At 25.4% G+C, this 16,045-nt stretch overlaps 1 protein-coding gene and 1 long non-coding RNA gene across 5 annotated transcripts in view; one reads left to right on the plus strand and one right to left on the minus strand.

The window, feature by feature from the left end:
• The first annotated feature begins 970 nt into the window (after positions 1-970).
• LOC123267302 overlaps positions 971-16,045 on the plus strand; it is a 142,568-nt gene continuing 127,493 nt past the window's right edge. The window contains exons 1-2 of the long non-coding RNA XR_006510004.1: positions 971-1,387; positions 1,485-1,603. This is a non-coding gene — a long non-coding RNA (uncharacterized LOC123267302). The remainder of the gene's footprint in view (positions 1,388-1,484; positions 1,604-16,045) is intronic.
• LOC123267295 (zinc finger protein 143-like) lies at positions 7,459-14,056 on the minus strand. 4 transcript variants are annotated; one of them, XM_044731852.1, is made up of 4 exons: positions 13,275-14,055; positions 9,575-10,786; positions 8,785-8,883; positions 7,459-7,849 (listed from the first exon to the last, which is right to left on the minus strand). In XM_044731852.1, the coding sequence occupies exons 1-4, from the start codon at positions 13,347-13,349 to the stop codon at positions 7,751-7,753; spliced, it is 1,485 nt and encodes a 494-aa protein (XP_044587787.1). In that variant the 5' UTR covers positions 13,350-14,055; the 3' UTR covers positions 7,459-7,750. The 4 variants fall into 4 exon arrangements, 2 of the variants coding, with proteins under 2 accessions (XP_044587787.1, XP_044587788.1); XM_044731853.1 differs by having other exon boundaries at positions 7,461-7,849; positions 9,590-10,786; positions 13,275-14,054; XR_006510002.1 differs by having other exon boundaries at positions 7,762-7,849; positions 8,683-8,883; positions 13,275-14,056.

Below are 16,045 nucleotides of genomic sequence, written 5' to 3' on the forward strand. Positions count from 1 at the left end.
TTTATTTATAATAAAAAAATTTTAAAAATTGTCAAGCAGCTGCTAACTAATGTCATTTTTTTATGAAAATTATGACATTGAAGTTAGCAGTCACTAGAGAATTTTTTAATTTTTTTTAATAAAAAAATTTGCTCGAAAAAATTATTTTTAAAAAATTGCATTTTTAATTTTTTTAAATTTCTACATTTCAATTTTTTTATATTTTTTTTGCCGTAATTTATTTGTTAAAAAAAATTCTAAAAATTATTAAATATCTGCTAAATTTATCATCATATGAAAATTAATTTAGCATATATTTAATAATTATAAAAATTTTATAGCAAATAAATTATGACAAAAAAAAATTGACATGTAGAAATTTTAAAAAATAAAAAATGCAATTTTTCAAAAATAATTTTTTGGAACAAATTTTTTTGATAAATAAAATTAAAAAATTGTTTATTGACTGCTAACTTAATTGTCATTCATTTTTTAATTTTTTTTTAACAAATACATTTTTTTAAAAAATTTATTTCAAAACAATTGGATTTTAATTTTTTAAAATTTCTTCATGCCAATTTTTTTTGCCATAATTTATTTGTTAAATAAATTCTAAAAATTATAATGCTTCTAAAGTTAGCCAACGTTTTAAATTTTTTGATTTTTTTTTAATAATTAAATTAGAACAAAAAAATATTTCTTTTAAAATTGCACTTACAGTTTTTGTAGTTTTTTACGAGTGAAAATGTTATTTTTATTTTTTTGTAATTATTTTTTCAATAAAAAGAAATTAAAAAAATTTTTAAATGTCGGCTGACTTAACTATTATAAAATTATACAATATTTATTAAATTAATTTTTTATAAAAATTATTAAAAAAAAAAAAATAGAAAATTTTAAAAACAAGTACAATTTTTTAAAAATATTTTTTTAGTTTTTATTTAATTAATAAAAAAAAGTCAAAAATTTTTGAACGTCAGCTGATTTAATTATTATGAATTTTTTTCTCAATTTTTATAATAATTTATTTATTAAAAATTGTCAGATGTCAGCTAACTTGAGCATCATCTTGTCATAAGATCACAAGTATGTGTCGAGCGACTTTGACATTGTCAACAGATAGAAAAACTATTATTAAAAAGTCAACTTACAACAATTGTTCCAAGTTATTGTGTTTCGGTAATTATAAAAAAAAAAACACTGACATTGCGGTGATATATTATTGTACTGCTAACAAACCGTTTTGCGTATCAAAAACACCCACTGTTGTATAAATGACACAGTAGATTACAACTATTATTTAAAATTTTTTATTTACTTGAAATTGTCATATTGTATGACCAATAATGCAAATATCAATACTGTCACGGGAATTGAGTGAAAAATTGTAATTGTTGATTTAGTGACGGTATGTTACTATTGTTGATTTATTATTTCGTTTCTATTATATTAAATTTATTGTTCTGCTGGGATAATAGTAATTATCATTATTTTATTATTTTCAGAGATTAAACAAAGGTGTGAGACGGTGCTAGCGGTCAGTTGACACACTTCAAGGTTGTTAACAATAATTCTTCAGCCATTGATACCCCGAGGCTTTTCTACCAAGATCTTCAAGACAATTGTGAGTTTAATTATATGTTTTTTTTTTTTTTTATTTAATACTTGAATTAATAGATTGAAAATTTTTATAGTAAATTATTTTAAAAAAAAATTATTTTTAATTATCTCATGTGAAAGTTTAAAAAAATTGGAGCAAAATTTTTTTAAAAGTATTTTTAGATTTTTATTTTTAAATTGAAATCGAGTAATTATCAGCTGTCTGCTGATTTTGGTATCAGTAATTTTGTTAATTATTAAAATGCGGAGTCCCGCTGTTTTCATGCATAACAAATTGATAATTTAAATTATCGACAATTTTTTTATTTTATTAAAATTCACAACAGGCTTACAAATTATTAATTGAAATTTAATTTTTTATGGCAATAATAAAGGTAACTAACAACCTTGCAGTCACTATATGTGACTGCCGTGACTTGTGAACTATGAATAAATAAAATTTTGTTTTATTAAATAATGAATTTTGTTAAATTGTACTGTACTTTCTTAACTATTGATGTTTTTAAAGATATAAGCTCATCCCGATATTACACTCATCGAGAGCTTTCATTTGAGTACCCACATGCATTTTGATATATTTTTAATATATATAAATATATGAAAAATGCATGTGGGTACTCAAATGAAAGCTCTTGATGAGTGTAACATCAGAATGAGCTTATATCTTTTAAAATGTCAATATTTCACAAGATACATAGTCAGTTCTTTATTATTGATAAAATCGGGTTTTTTAATAAAATTTAGTGTCATTGTAAGATAAGATCTTGACTTGAAGTTGGTGCCTTTTCAAGGTTTCATATTATTCTCACCGATAGTCAATTTATTATGATAAGTATTTAGGCTGCATTTGAAAATTCTCTATCTCTAGGTACATAATTAAGAAATTACCTTGTATCTTGTGAAATATTGACATTTTTAAAGATATAAGCTCACCCTGACATCACACTCATCGAGACCTTTCATTTGAGTACCCACATCAATTTTTTATATATTTATATATATTATATATTTATACATATGAAAAATATATCAAAATGCATGTGGGTACTCAAATGAAAGCTCTTGATGAGTGTAACGTAAGAATGAGCTTATATCTTTAATAACGTCAATAATTCACAAGATACAAGGCCATTTCTTTATTATTGACATTTTTAAAAATATAAACTCATTCCGATGTTACACTCATCAGGACCTTCCGTTTGAGTACCCACATGAATTTTTAATATATTTATATATATAATATATATAAATATACAAAATATATGAAAAATCGGTGTGGGTACTCAAATGAAAGGTCTCAATGAGTGTGATATTAGGGTGACCTTATATCATTAAAAATGTCTATAGTTCACAAAATACAAGGTCATTTCTTAATTATTGACATTTTTAAAGATATAAGCTCATTCTGATGTTACACTCATCAAGAGATTTCATTTGAATACCCACATGCATTTTTGATATATTTTTCATATATACATATATATAATATATATAAATATATGAAAAATTGATGTGGGTACTCAAATGAAAGGTCTTGATGAGTGTAATATCAGAATGAGCTTATATCTTTAAAAATGTCAATATTTCACAAGATACAAGGTAATTTCTTAATTATGTACCTAGAGATAGAGAATTTTCAAATGGAGCCTAAATACTTATTATAATAAATTGACTATCGGTGAGAATAATATGAAACCTTGAAAAGGCTCAACTTCAAGTCAAGATCTTATCTTACAATGACACTAAATTTTATTAAAAAACCCGATTTTATCATATGACTATCCCGGACACAAAATTTTTCTTATTCTTTTAATACTATAGATTATACAAACAAAAATACCATACCAAAGTGGGTAATGATCTGGAAATTTTTACAAATTTTTTTAAAACAAATATTTGTCCTTTAAAATAAAGCAGGCGATTGTTAAAAAAAAAAATTTATCACAAGTTTGCTAAATTTTAAAATAATACACTGGTGATAATTGATAAAAACATTAAACTATCGATTTGACATTATTTCTTACAAGTGATACTCAAGTGTCTGTCTAATTTTTGTTTAACTCAAATAATTGTTTAATTTTATTGAGAGATAAGAAGTGTCTTAGGTCAGGGGATTAAATAAAACATTAAAAATTTTATTTCATCATATTAAAACTCTAGAATTAATTTCTGAAAATAATTATCACAAAAAAACCACCTTGAAGACAAAAACCATTTAAAAAATACTCTTCACATAATATCTTATCATATCACACTTACAACGCGTTAACTTTTCTCATTCCCTCTAACACAATATTTTTCCGTGATATAAATGCCGATGATCATCATCATCGACATCATAAATTGACAATTAATACAATCCAGATACAAAATATTGTACTTGAATCCGATCAATTGAGGGCATCGCCAGCTTTAAAAGCCTCTGTCACCTTCTCAGTTAAAAAAATAATTACTAATCAAATGATCATAATTATTATCTCTCACATAAATTTATTATTAGTCGCACAATTAGTCATCCAGACAATACAAGTCTTCTTATTCTAAGAAAAAAAAAAACAAATTTATTGATACAAAAATTTTACAATTTTTTGATTTTTATAGCAATTAAAATCTTGTAAAAAAAAAATTTTTTTTTAATTCCATAAAAAGAAATTAAAAAAAAATTACAAGTTAAAATTTTTAAAAATCTTTTTTTATACGTTAAAGAATTAAAAAGAAAATGATTAAAAATAAATTAAGCGTATAATTGCAAACATTTAATACATTAGTGCTATACAAGTACATGGGTCATCCCTTTTAGTCATCCCGCTTGATCAGCAAACTCAAGATAAAATTCCTTAAACATACATGCGTATAAAATAATAGAGGAAGTTGGCGATGAACTGAATCCGTATGTGGGTGAAAAAGTGTGACACTTTATTATTATATATAGAGTCGACATACCACTTAGCAATCTATCAATACATTAAAATATATATATATAGGCGCATATAAATATAAATATAAATAAAAATGTCTGGTCCTATTAGATTAATTTACATTAATTTACCTTATTGTTTACCAAGTGACGCATTAACGCATTAATATAGTGAGAATTACATATTTATTACTTCACCCGTAGACTTTTATGTCTATTTACGGATTCTTCTGACGTTTGTTTTATTTATTAAAATTAAACCGGCGATAAATATTTGTAACAAAATTAATTCTAATTTGTTTAATATTAATTGTATATTTTTATTTTTAGATTAGAAATTTTATTAAATTTTTTTGTAATTAATTCTTTTAATTAATTTTATTAAATTTTTTTTAAATTAATTTTATTAATTTTTTTTTTAATTAATTTTATTAAATTTTTTTAAAATTAATTTTATTAAATTTTTTTTTAATTCTAATAATTTTATATTAAAATTCTATTAATTTTTTTTTAAAATGAATTTTATTAAATATTTTTAAAATTAATTTTCTTAAATTTTTTTAATTAGTTTTTTTCCAATAAATTTTTTTTTTTAATAAATTTTTTTATATACTCAGTTAAATTTTGCACAAATTATTACTATTAATTAATGTTAACATTAACGCGTATAATATAATATTTAGTACGTAAGTAGTTTAAAAAAAAAGTTTATCTTTTTTGCTGATACAAATATTTTTTTTATTTACATTACTGATGAAGCAAAGGACTCCTTTGATACTTAATCAGTTGGTGATCTCTAGCATCGACACTGGCTTATCTTCTTTGTACTGTATACTGTAGTAATACACTTGTATTGCATTGCGAGTGGCTTTGGCTTCTAAAATAGATATTACGCTAGCTGCAATGAGCTCTGATTATCATTATTAATCTCACTCGCGCAAGAGTACCGATTTTATTATTATTTTTTTATTTAACTGCATAGTTTTGATTTTTTTTAAGTGATTGTAGGAATCACGGCGATAAACTACCACTTGATGATATTTTTACGCTTAATTCAACTAGAAAAAATATATATTACTATCTTTATTTTTAAAAGTCGTTTTAGGATTATGATAACGGTATCAGATTTACTTTTAAATAGTTATTATTTTTTTTATGGAGTAAATTGACTTTGAGTAATTTTTAGTTGGTTTTTTTTATTACAGGACGGAAATTTTTTTAGGTAGAAAATAATTTTAATGATTTACAATGAATTTGTTAAAATACTCATCGATGTGCAAATAAGTTCATTCATAAAAAAATCTTTCCATTAAAGTTAAATTATATCAAACACAATAAATTTTTCGTTAAGTCTCTGTTATCTTGACTTACAAATAAATTTCAAGTAAATTCTTTGAACTCTTTGTAGTAAAGTCTTGTGAACCGATAAAAAATTTTAACGTTGTAGCAATAAATCAAAGCAAAGTAGAGATCAATGTTTTGAAGAATTTTTTTAATAAAATATTGTGATTTATTGTTTATTATTGACGCTCTAAATAAGTTTAACATTAGTCTTTGTTTGTCATTGTTAATTACATTATTAAGAGATTAAGAAAAATTTGTTTCCAGAATAGTCGTATGATAAAATCGGTTTTTTAGTGAAATTTAGTGTCATTGCTAAGGTCTTGACTTGAATTTAAGTATTTAAGCTGCATTCGAAAATGCTCTATCTCTAGATACTTAATTAAGAAATGACCTTGTATCTTATGAAATATTGACATTTTTAAAGATATAAGCTCATTCTGATGTTACACTCATCGAGACCTTTCATTTGAATACCCACATCAATTTTTCATATGTTTATATATTTATGAATATTATATATATAAATATATGAAAAATATATCAAAAATGCATGTGGGTATTCAAATGAAAGTTCTTGATGAGTATAACATCGAGATGAGCTTATATCCTTAAGAATCTCAATATTTAAGAAATGATCTTGTATCTTGTCAACCGCTTACATTTTTAAAGATATAAGCTCACCCCGACATTACATTCGTCGAGACCTTTCATTTCAGTACCCACATCAATTTTTCATATATTTATATATTTTATATATATGTATATATGAAAAATATATCAAAAATGCATGTGGGTACTCAAATGAAAGCTCTTGATGAGTGTAACATCGAGATGAGCTTATTTCTTTAAAAATATCAATAATCAAGAAATGACCTTGTATTTTGTGCACGATTGACATTTTTAATGATATAAGCTCACCTCGACATTACACTCGTCGAGACCTTTCATTTGAGTACCCACATTAATTTTTCATATATTTATATATATTTTATATATGTATATATGAAAAATATATCAAAAATGCATGTGGGTACTCAAATGAAAGCTCTTGATGAGTGTAACATCGGGATGAGTTTATATCTTTTAAAATGTCAATATTTACGAAATTACAGTGTAATTGAACGGAATTCATTACTTAATAAAGCAAAATTTCAATTTTTATAGTTCAAAAGTCACGACAGTCGCATAGCGACTGCAAGGTTGCTAATTATTATTATTATTATTATTTTTATATCTATTTAACAACTTTTATTTAGCAGCAGGATGTTCCGGAACCGGAAGATACTGCTAATCAAAGCTCGTAATTGCACTACATTGTTGAGCATTTAAAAAGATAAATCGTTTCGTTAAACGATCTACACTCTCTTACATAATTATTAAATTAGATAAATATATACAAACATATTATACAAACAAATAATTACAAAAAAAAATAATTTTTTTTCATAGACTTTAATTTTAAAAGTATATTGATATAAATATAAGTATATATTTACACTAAATACATAAATAATTATTAAACTTTAATATTAACAATGTTTTTAAAAATAAATATATATTTATTAATAAATATATTTCATCGTGTACTAAATAATATTATTGCAAAATATTACGCTATTATTTTTTATCAATTCAAAGATTGAATAATCTATAATTACAAAGATTACCTGGGAATTCCATAATAAAACTAATCCATATTTTACTACAATATAAAACTAAATATATCACATATTATTATTTTAAGAAATATCATTTCGTCGTTATCGTCTTTATTATTCATCTTCAATAAAAATCTTAAGATTATTCAATTATAAATAATAAAGACGTAACCTCGTTAACGTGGATATTTATTTAGTCGATTTCAACAATATATTACACTTATTTTCTAATTTAATTCCATCCAAACTCCATATCTTCTATCTTTATGTTCAGTCCTTCTAAAGTTGAATCCATTTCTGCTTCATTGAAGTCTTCTTCGAAATTAATATGCTGAAATACAATAAATAATAAATATAATATTCAACATTTACTCTATGAAATTAAATAAACAATACGTAATTTTTTCTTTATAATTATTTGTCAAGAAATAATAATAAAATATTTTGTGGACCTTTCAATAAAGAAAGTAATCAAAATATTTGTTTTCATTTTTCAAGAACACGTATTATTATATATTTAATAAACATTAATATATATGTTAGTCAGTGTGATGAAAGTTGATTTTTAAATTGAAATAATTATCAATTTTCAATATTATTTTGGATCAACTTTATTTAAGAAATTGATTTTTGCTTAAATGGGCGAAAAATTGAGTTATCAAAAAAATTTTTTATCTGATTTTATTCTTCATGGCAGATTTACAAATCATCCATTAAAAATTTACAAAATTCTATATTCGTATTTTTTTTTTACTTTTAAAATAAAAACAAAAACTTATTTTTTATTAATATTTTTCCATCATCAATTTTTTAATACCATATATTTTTTTTTTTTTATTATGAAAGACAAAAAAAATTTTTCACGATATAATTTCAAAATTTGTTGTGAATTTTTGCAAAACTTTGAATAATTTTTCAATTTTTTTTTTCACATCCATAAAAAATATATTAAAAAAAACTTCAATACCTTAACTTTAAAAATTCCTTCAATTTATAATAATACCATACAATTTTTTTTCTTTAAAAAAAATCATGAAAGAGAAATAAAATTTTTCATGATATAATTTCAACATTTGTTGTGAATTTTTGCAAAACTAAATAATTTTTCAATTTTTTTTTTCACATCCATAAAAAATATAATAATTAAAAAAAAAACTTCAATACCTTAACTTTCAAAATTCTTTCAATTTTATATAATAAATAAAATCCGCTTTAAAATAAAAACGCAGGCGCCCCATATCAAAAAAATGACGAATCAACGCATACCTGCAAAACAGCAATTTGCGTTGAATCACCAACAAAAAGTATCTGTGTAGCATTATCTCCAGAATTTCTTCCTTCTATCAACAGCTCACAATCCTTAGCCTGCAAAAAAATTAAAATAAATTCTAAATCTTCCACAAAACTCCTAAAAAATATGATAATTATTTACAAGTAGGGTCAACCCCATTTTAAGCCATAACTAAGTGAAAAATTAACATTTTCAATTTTTTTTTATTCTGCTTATTTTTACGGCGCATTTATGATAAATAAATGTCGTGAAAGAAAAAGTAAAGATTTCGATAGTTTTTTTGCCTTCAAAATTTGGAAAAAAATTTTGGCTCATATTTTTGGATAAAATTTCTAGTTTATCTTTTTTTGGTGTTTTTTATATATACATATTTTTTTTTTTTTAAAGTACATAAAAAAACGAATAATTAAAAAAAAAACCAATATCACAATTTTCTAAAAAATTCATAAATTTTTTTGAAAATTTGTTAATAATTGTGATAATCAACTTTTTTTTTTTTTTTTTAATTGTTCATATTTTTATGTATTTTTCAAAAAAATATATATCAATCAAAAATATAAATTTCGTTTAAAAAAATGAAAATTACAAATGAAAATAAAGTTAGCCGACATTTAAAAAATTTTATGATTTTTTTTATTAAAGAATTATTACAAAAAAATTTTTTTTGTTATAATTTAATAAATTAAGCAAAATAAAAAAATCAAAAATATCGGCTAACTTTATTATTATAAATTACAATGGTTGAACCCACTTGTAAATATTTACCAAAAATATTCCTACATTTTCCTCAGTTTGATCATTGCTCAAATTATCACAATTGGACTCAAAAATCCCCTCGATCCCCTCAATCTCTTCCGTCTCAATTTCACCTTCATTCTCATCACCATCACCATTTAACTCTTCATCACCATCCTCAACTAAAGCATGAGCAGTCCGTTTATGCATCACGAGAGTGCTGTTCTGTCGATACCTTTTAAAGCAGAGCTTACACTCGAAAGGTTTTTGCTGAGTATGAACCAAGTGATGCTTGTAGAGACTAGAATATTCAGTGAAGCGTTTGTCGCAGTTTTCAATAGTACACGCGTAAGGTTTTTCCCCAGAATGAATCCTCACATGGTTTTTATAATTAGTCGCACTAGCAAAGGCTTTATTGCAAGTGCTGCATTGATAAGGCCGCTCGCCAGTGTGAGTCCTCACGTGAACTTTCCTGATATTCGAAGTAGTAAAGGACCTCCCGCACCCTTCATAAGGACAGACGAAGGGCCGCTCGCCAGTGTGGGTCCTAACATGCTTCAGCAAGTCCCCCGAGGTCTTGAAACTTTTATTGCAAGACTCAGCACTGCACTTGTAAGGCTTTTCTCCAGTATGAGTCCTCAAGTGGGCTTTCAGGCTGTACCCGGTCGAGAAACTCTTATCACAGCTGGAGAAGGTGCACTCGTAGGGTTTCTGCCCGGTGTGTGATCGCTCGTGGACCTTCAGGTGATGCAAAGTGCTGTAGACTTTTTCACAGCCGTCTCTCGGACACGGGTATTGAGTTCTTTGACTCGCCGCGCTTTGGCTTATTTTCTTCACGAAAATTTTCTCCTTGTTCGGCGACTTGCCGCATTTTTCACCGCTCAGTTCCCAGAGCTGGTTCTCTGAGTGACTGGTCACCATGTAGGTTGTTGTCGCGTCGTCTATTATTTCCACACCTGGAATCTCTGCCTGGTTCGACGATCCAGCGTCCGATTGCTCGGGTGTGTTTGATAAGTTTGAGAGCTCGCTGATTAAAATTGTACGGGTTGCTTTGTCGAGGGGGTTTTTTAGCTCCAGGTCTTCCGGGTCGTTCGCGACGAAAGCTTGGCTTCCATCTGGCAATGTTATTGCGGTCAACGTCGCTCCTAGCAGTGGGTGCTCGTTTACTAGTATGCCTTGCACTTGAGACTCCTCGTTGTTTACCATCACTGATAAACATTCTAACACGTCCTCGGAAGTTTCCTGTTGATTTATTTAAAATTAATTATTGATTGTTTTGATAAATAATTTTGATAATTAAATTAGACATTTGATGATTTTTAAGAATTTTTAGATTAGAAAATTTAAAATAATTATTGATATAATTTTTTTTTTTAATTATTTATTCAACGTCGCTTTAACCATCTGGTCCTAGGTGACGGATCACAATACAACGGCTGCCCAATTTTAAAACACAGGAACTGCAAAATTTTTATACCTGATTTTTTTAAGTATTCTTGCATTTTTTATAACTTTTAGACCTTAACTTTAAGTGTTTTTTTTTTTTTTTAATATTTATATCCAAGTATTTTCCATTCATAAATAAAATTTTTCATCAATTAGGCGCGAAAACTTTTTTTTAATAAGAAAAATTTTTTTAAATCTTAAAATTGTCAGTTACTGTGTTTTGAAATTGGGCAACCGACAATTACAGAATATAATTTTAAACAGATAGATAGATCATTATCAGGGCTGTAAATCCATAAACACTTTAAATACGAACTATGATATAATTTATTGAAAATATTTTCCTGGTGTCTGCTGATTTCAGTATCATAAATCATAAATGTAGCTGATAATTACACTGAGAAAACAGTTTGTTTGGCTCAAATGCGCAGATTTATTTGAAATAAATTAAAAACATATATTTAATGTTAACAAATTTCTTTTATTCAAATATATATTACTTTGAATCAAATACTACCTCGTTTTGGTTTATTTAACTGAATCGACTCATTTATTTCATTTAAATAAAGATTTGTTAACTATTAACAAATCTCACTTTAAGTAAATTACGCTTGGTGTCGCTACGGTCGCCACTGTTATTTCTCGACGTGATTTGTAAAAAATAAATAATGAAAATTAACTCAGTTTACAAATGTATTTTGTTTCATTTTTGTAGAAATAAATAAAATAAAAAAAAATATATATATATGCTTAAAAAAATATGTATTGAAATAGTTAACTATAATAGACATTAATAATTATGATGCTGAAGTTAGCAGACAGCTGTCAATTTTTTTTAATTTTTATTACAGATCAACGATAAAACACATATTTTAATGCACTTTTATTTTTTTTTTAATTTTTAGACGTGGAACTTTTTAATTAAAATTTTTTCGTGATAATTTTATTATTATAAACGTCCTAAAAATTGACAGATGTTAGTTAATTTATGAAAATTAAGTTAGCCGTCATCTAAAAATTTTTAGAATTTTTTTTATTGAAAAAATTGTTGCAAAAGAAATTTTTTTAAAAAACTTCATTCGTAAAAAACTTGAAAAATTATAAGTGCAATTTTAAAAAAATATTTTCTAGATCTAATTTAATAAATAAAAAAAAAAAAATTAAAAATTAAAAACGTTGACTAACTTTATAGTATTATTGTTAATTGCAGTATAATTAATAATTCCAAAAGAATTGCCCATTTAACCCCAAACGTTCGATATGTCTACTTTTACTACTTTCCTAACTTAAAACTAAAAATCATTGCTTTGAGTATATTCAAACATACCATTTATTTATAGTTAACAAATCTGATTTGGTTGAAATATATCATTGTTAGCACCAAAGAAATATTTGTTAACTATAAACAAATCTGGATTTCATTCAATTACACTGTAACTTTGTCTCAAATAAATCAATTTATTTGTATCAAATAAATATTTCTTGTGATATTTAAATAAGAGATTTATTTATAGTTAACGAGCCTCATTTCATTTAAATGAACTGTTTTCTCAGTGTATCCAACTTGGATTGAATAAAAAATTTGATTGTAAAAAAAATTCATTAGACTGGTACTTTTAATTTTATTAATATAATAAATTATAAATAAATAATTGTGGCATTTTAATCAGCAGATATCTGATGATTTTTAGGATTATTTATAGAAATAAATTGATGTAAAAAAATTATTTTTTATATTTTCTTATTGTAGATTAAATGAAAAATGAATATAAATTATTCATTAAAGTTATTTATTTATTTTTATCATTATTATGACATTAAAAATACTAGACTAGTTAAATTTTTTTTTAATTATCTAAATTTATCTAGATTTTTCTATTAATCTTAGACAGTTATTTTTAAGCTAAAATTATGACACTAAAATTAGCAGGCTTTCGATTTTTAGAATTTTTCTTAACTTTAAATTAATTTATTGAAATTCAAAAAATTAAATAAAATTTTTTAAAAATATTTTCTCAGTAGCTTCTTATCTACTGATTCTACATTATAAATGTTGCTGATAATTGTCCAACACAGATTGTAAGAAAACTCTTTAAGAAAAATATTAATTAGTCTGGTATTTTCATGAAATTTAAATCAGCTGAAATCTGACCAATTTTTGTTTTTATTCAAGTAATAAATAAATAAAAAATAAAACTTATTACTATTGTAAATTAAAATTAGTGTTATGAAAATTATCAGTTGTCTTTTTCATAAAAATGATAATAAAAAAATAATTACTTACATTAGATTGATGTAAAAGCGAAAAGTTAGGTTTACAAATAAGATCCCTGGTAGTCCCATCATCTTCCAAAGACATGACATTAAATAAATAATCCAAAAAATGTCATAAACGTTGATAAATAAAAATTTATAGGTTATTTTTCGCTAAAATCACCAACAAAATAATTATCTATTCTAGCGCTCAACTTTTGACCATTCATTTTTTAAATCAGCTGTTCCATTGCAATGATAATATTATGATAAAAGTGTCTTATAAACACCAGCAAAGATTCTAAACACTTTTATATATTAGTTCATTGTTCAATAACATAAATTGTCATAAGACTTGAAAAAGCGAAGGCTTAACTCTCTGTATTAGAGAGAGAGAGAGAGAGAGCGAATGATCCCCTGATAGCCACACTTACTATAAAATTACTTGTAGTATAGAAAGTTTGGTCAAAGTTAACGTCAAGTTCACTCAAAAACTTGTACAGTAACAGTGTTCCCATCCGTCACATAATTATCGTAAACGTCACATAATTTGAAGCATTATACGATCGTACATCCGACTTTGATTATGTGACGAAAAGTTACGATAAAATGAGTCTTGTACGGTAATTGTACGATAATTTTCGATATGTTTGATTTTCATTCTTATCCATGCGGGTTAACTTTCATTTATTACCTGCTCGAAGTATGCAGCACCCCGCGGGTGCCCTATCGCCCTACACAGTTTATTTTGTTATGCTAATGTTTAATAAATTAATATGAATCAATATATAAAATTGATTATTTTTTTATTTGATTTCATTTCATGAAGAAACATTTTTTTTGTAAATATTTTTCAAGAGTAAATTTATGTCCGAATTTTAAATGAAAATATTTTGGCATAAAAAAAATTTAAACTATGTAAATTTAGTCAAGAACTTAAGTTTAAAATTTTTTTTTTGTGCGTACGATAATTTTTCAGAAGATCCGATAATTTGACGGCACTGTGTCGATCAGACAAGCAAAAGTTTCTGGGAATACTGTACCACGGAGCTTAGATAGACTTGGCTATCAGGGTAGTCACGTCAGTAGTAAAAAATTTTTGTGCTTCGTTTTTTTACCGATAAATTACCTACCGATGTAAAAAAGAGACAAATTCTGATAATCTGCCATATCCCCTGATAGCCAAGTTGGCCGCAACTTTCTGTCAATCTACTGCCGCAACTTGTCACCAACTTGGCGGCAACTCTTGGAAAGTAACTCGGTTGGTGTCAACTTGTTCACCAAGTTGTCGGCAAAAGTTGCTCTGAAACTTTTTCACACCAAGTTGACGATAAGTTTCTCAAGAAATTTGGCGACATATTGCGGCAGTAGATTGGTCTCTTTTTTCTCAGAAACTTGTAGCCAACTTGGCGCCAACAGTTACAAATTCGGAAGTTGACCGCAAGTTGTCGCTAAGTTGGTGGCAACTATCTGACACCAACTTGGTTGGTCTGAAACTGTGGCTATCAGGGTCAATGAGTACCCTGATAGCCAAGTTGGTCCGAACTTTCCGTCGATTTACTGCCGCAACTTGTCACCAAGTTGACAGCAAGTCTTGGAAATGAACTCGGTTGTTCACCAAGTTGACACCAAGTTGTCGGCAAAAATTGCTTTCGAAACTCTTTCGCGCCAAGTTGACGACAAGTTTCTCAAGAAATTTGGCGACATATTGCGGCAGTAGATTGGTCTTGTTTTTCTCAGAAACTTGTAGCCAACTTGACGCCAACAGTTACAAATTCGGAAGTTGACCGCAAGTTGTCGCTAAGTTGGTGGCAACTATCTGACACCAACCTGGTTGGTCTGAAACTGTGGCTATCAGGGTATTTTCACTCATTTTGTCCAACTTCACTAAAAGTTCACATCAAGACTTTTACTACAACATTTTGATAAAAGTTAAAGTTAATTTCCAGCCCTAGATTGTATAAAAGTTGGATTGCAATTTAACGTTAACTTTTATAATTGGATGGCTATCAGGGGACACGGTGTTTTACGACGATGCTGCCGCCCTGGTAGTAATTTGTGCGTCTCCCAACTTTTGATAGCAAAAAAATTAAATTAGCCGACATTTGAAAATTTTTATAATTTATTTTATTGAAAAATAATTTTTAAAAAAATTTTCATATGTAGAAAATTTAAAAAATTATACGTGGAGTTTTTAAAAAATAGCTTTTTAGTTATAATTTTTAATTAATAAAAAAAATCAAAAATTTTTAAGTGTCGGCTAATAATAATAACGTTAGCCGACATTTTTGATTTTTTTATTTTGCTTAATTTATTAAATTATACCTAAAAATATTTTTAAAAAATTGCACTGAGTTTTTCAAATTTTTTACAAATTAAATTTTTGTTTTATTTTTTTGCTATAATTTTTTCAATAAAAAAATTCTTAAAAATTTTAATTAAAATTAAGTTAGCCAAAAAATAATTTTTATAGTTTTTTTTTATTAAAAAAATTATTACAAAATAATTAAAAAAAAATTTTCATTTGTAAAAAACTCGAAAAACTGAAAGTGTAATTTTAAAAAAATATTTTTTAATTCTACTTTAATAATTAAAAAAAAAATTAAAAACGTGAGCTAATTTTATTATTATAAAATTTTTAGATATCAGCTAACTTAATTTTCATAAAATAAAAAGAAAACAATTTTTTTAAATTTTCTATAATTGATTTTTAAATTTTAATAAAATTTATTTTTTTATATTTTATAAAAGTAATTTTACCTTTTAAATTTTTGCGCTAATTTTTTTTTCAAAATGGCGCAG

Source organism: Cotesia glomerata, linkage group LG6 (assembly GCF_020080835.1).
Source record: "Cotesia glomerata isolate CgM1 linkage group LG6, MPM_Cglom_v2.3, whole genome shotgun sequence".
Classification (NCBI taxonomy): Eukaryota; Metazoa; Arthropoda; class Insecta; order Hymenoptera; family Braconidae; genus Cotesia; species Cotesia glomerata.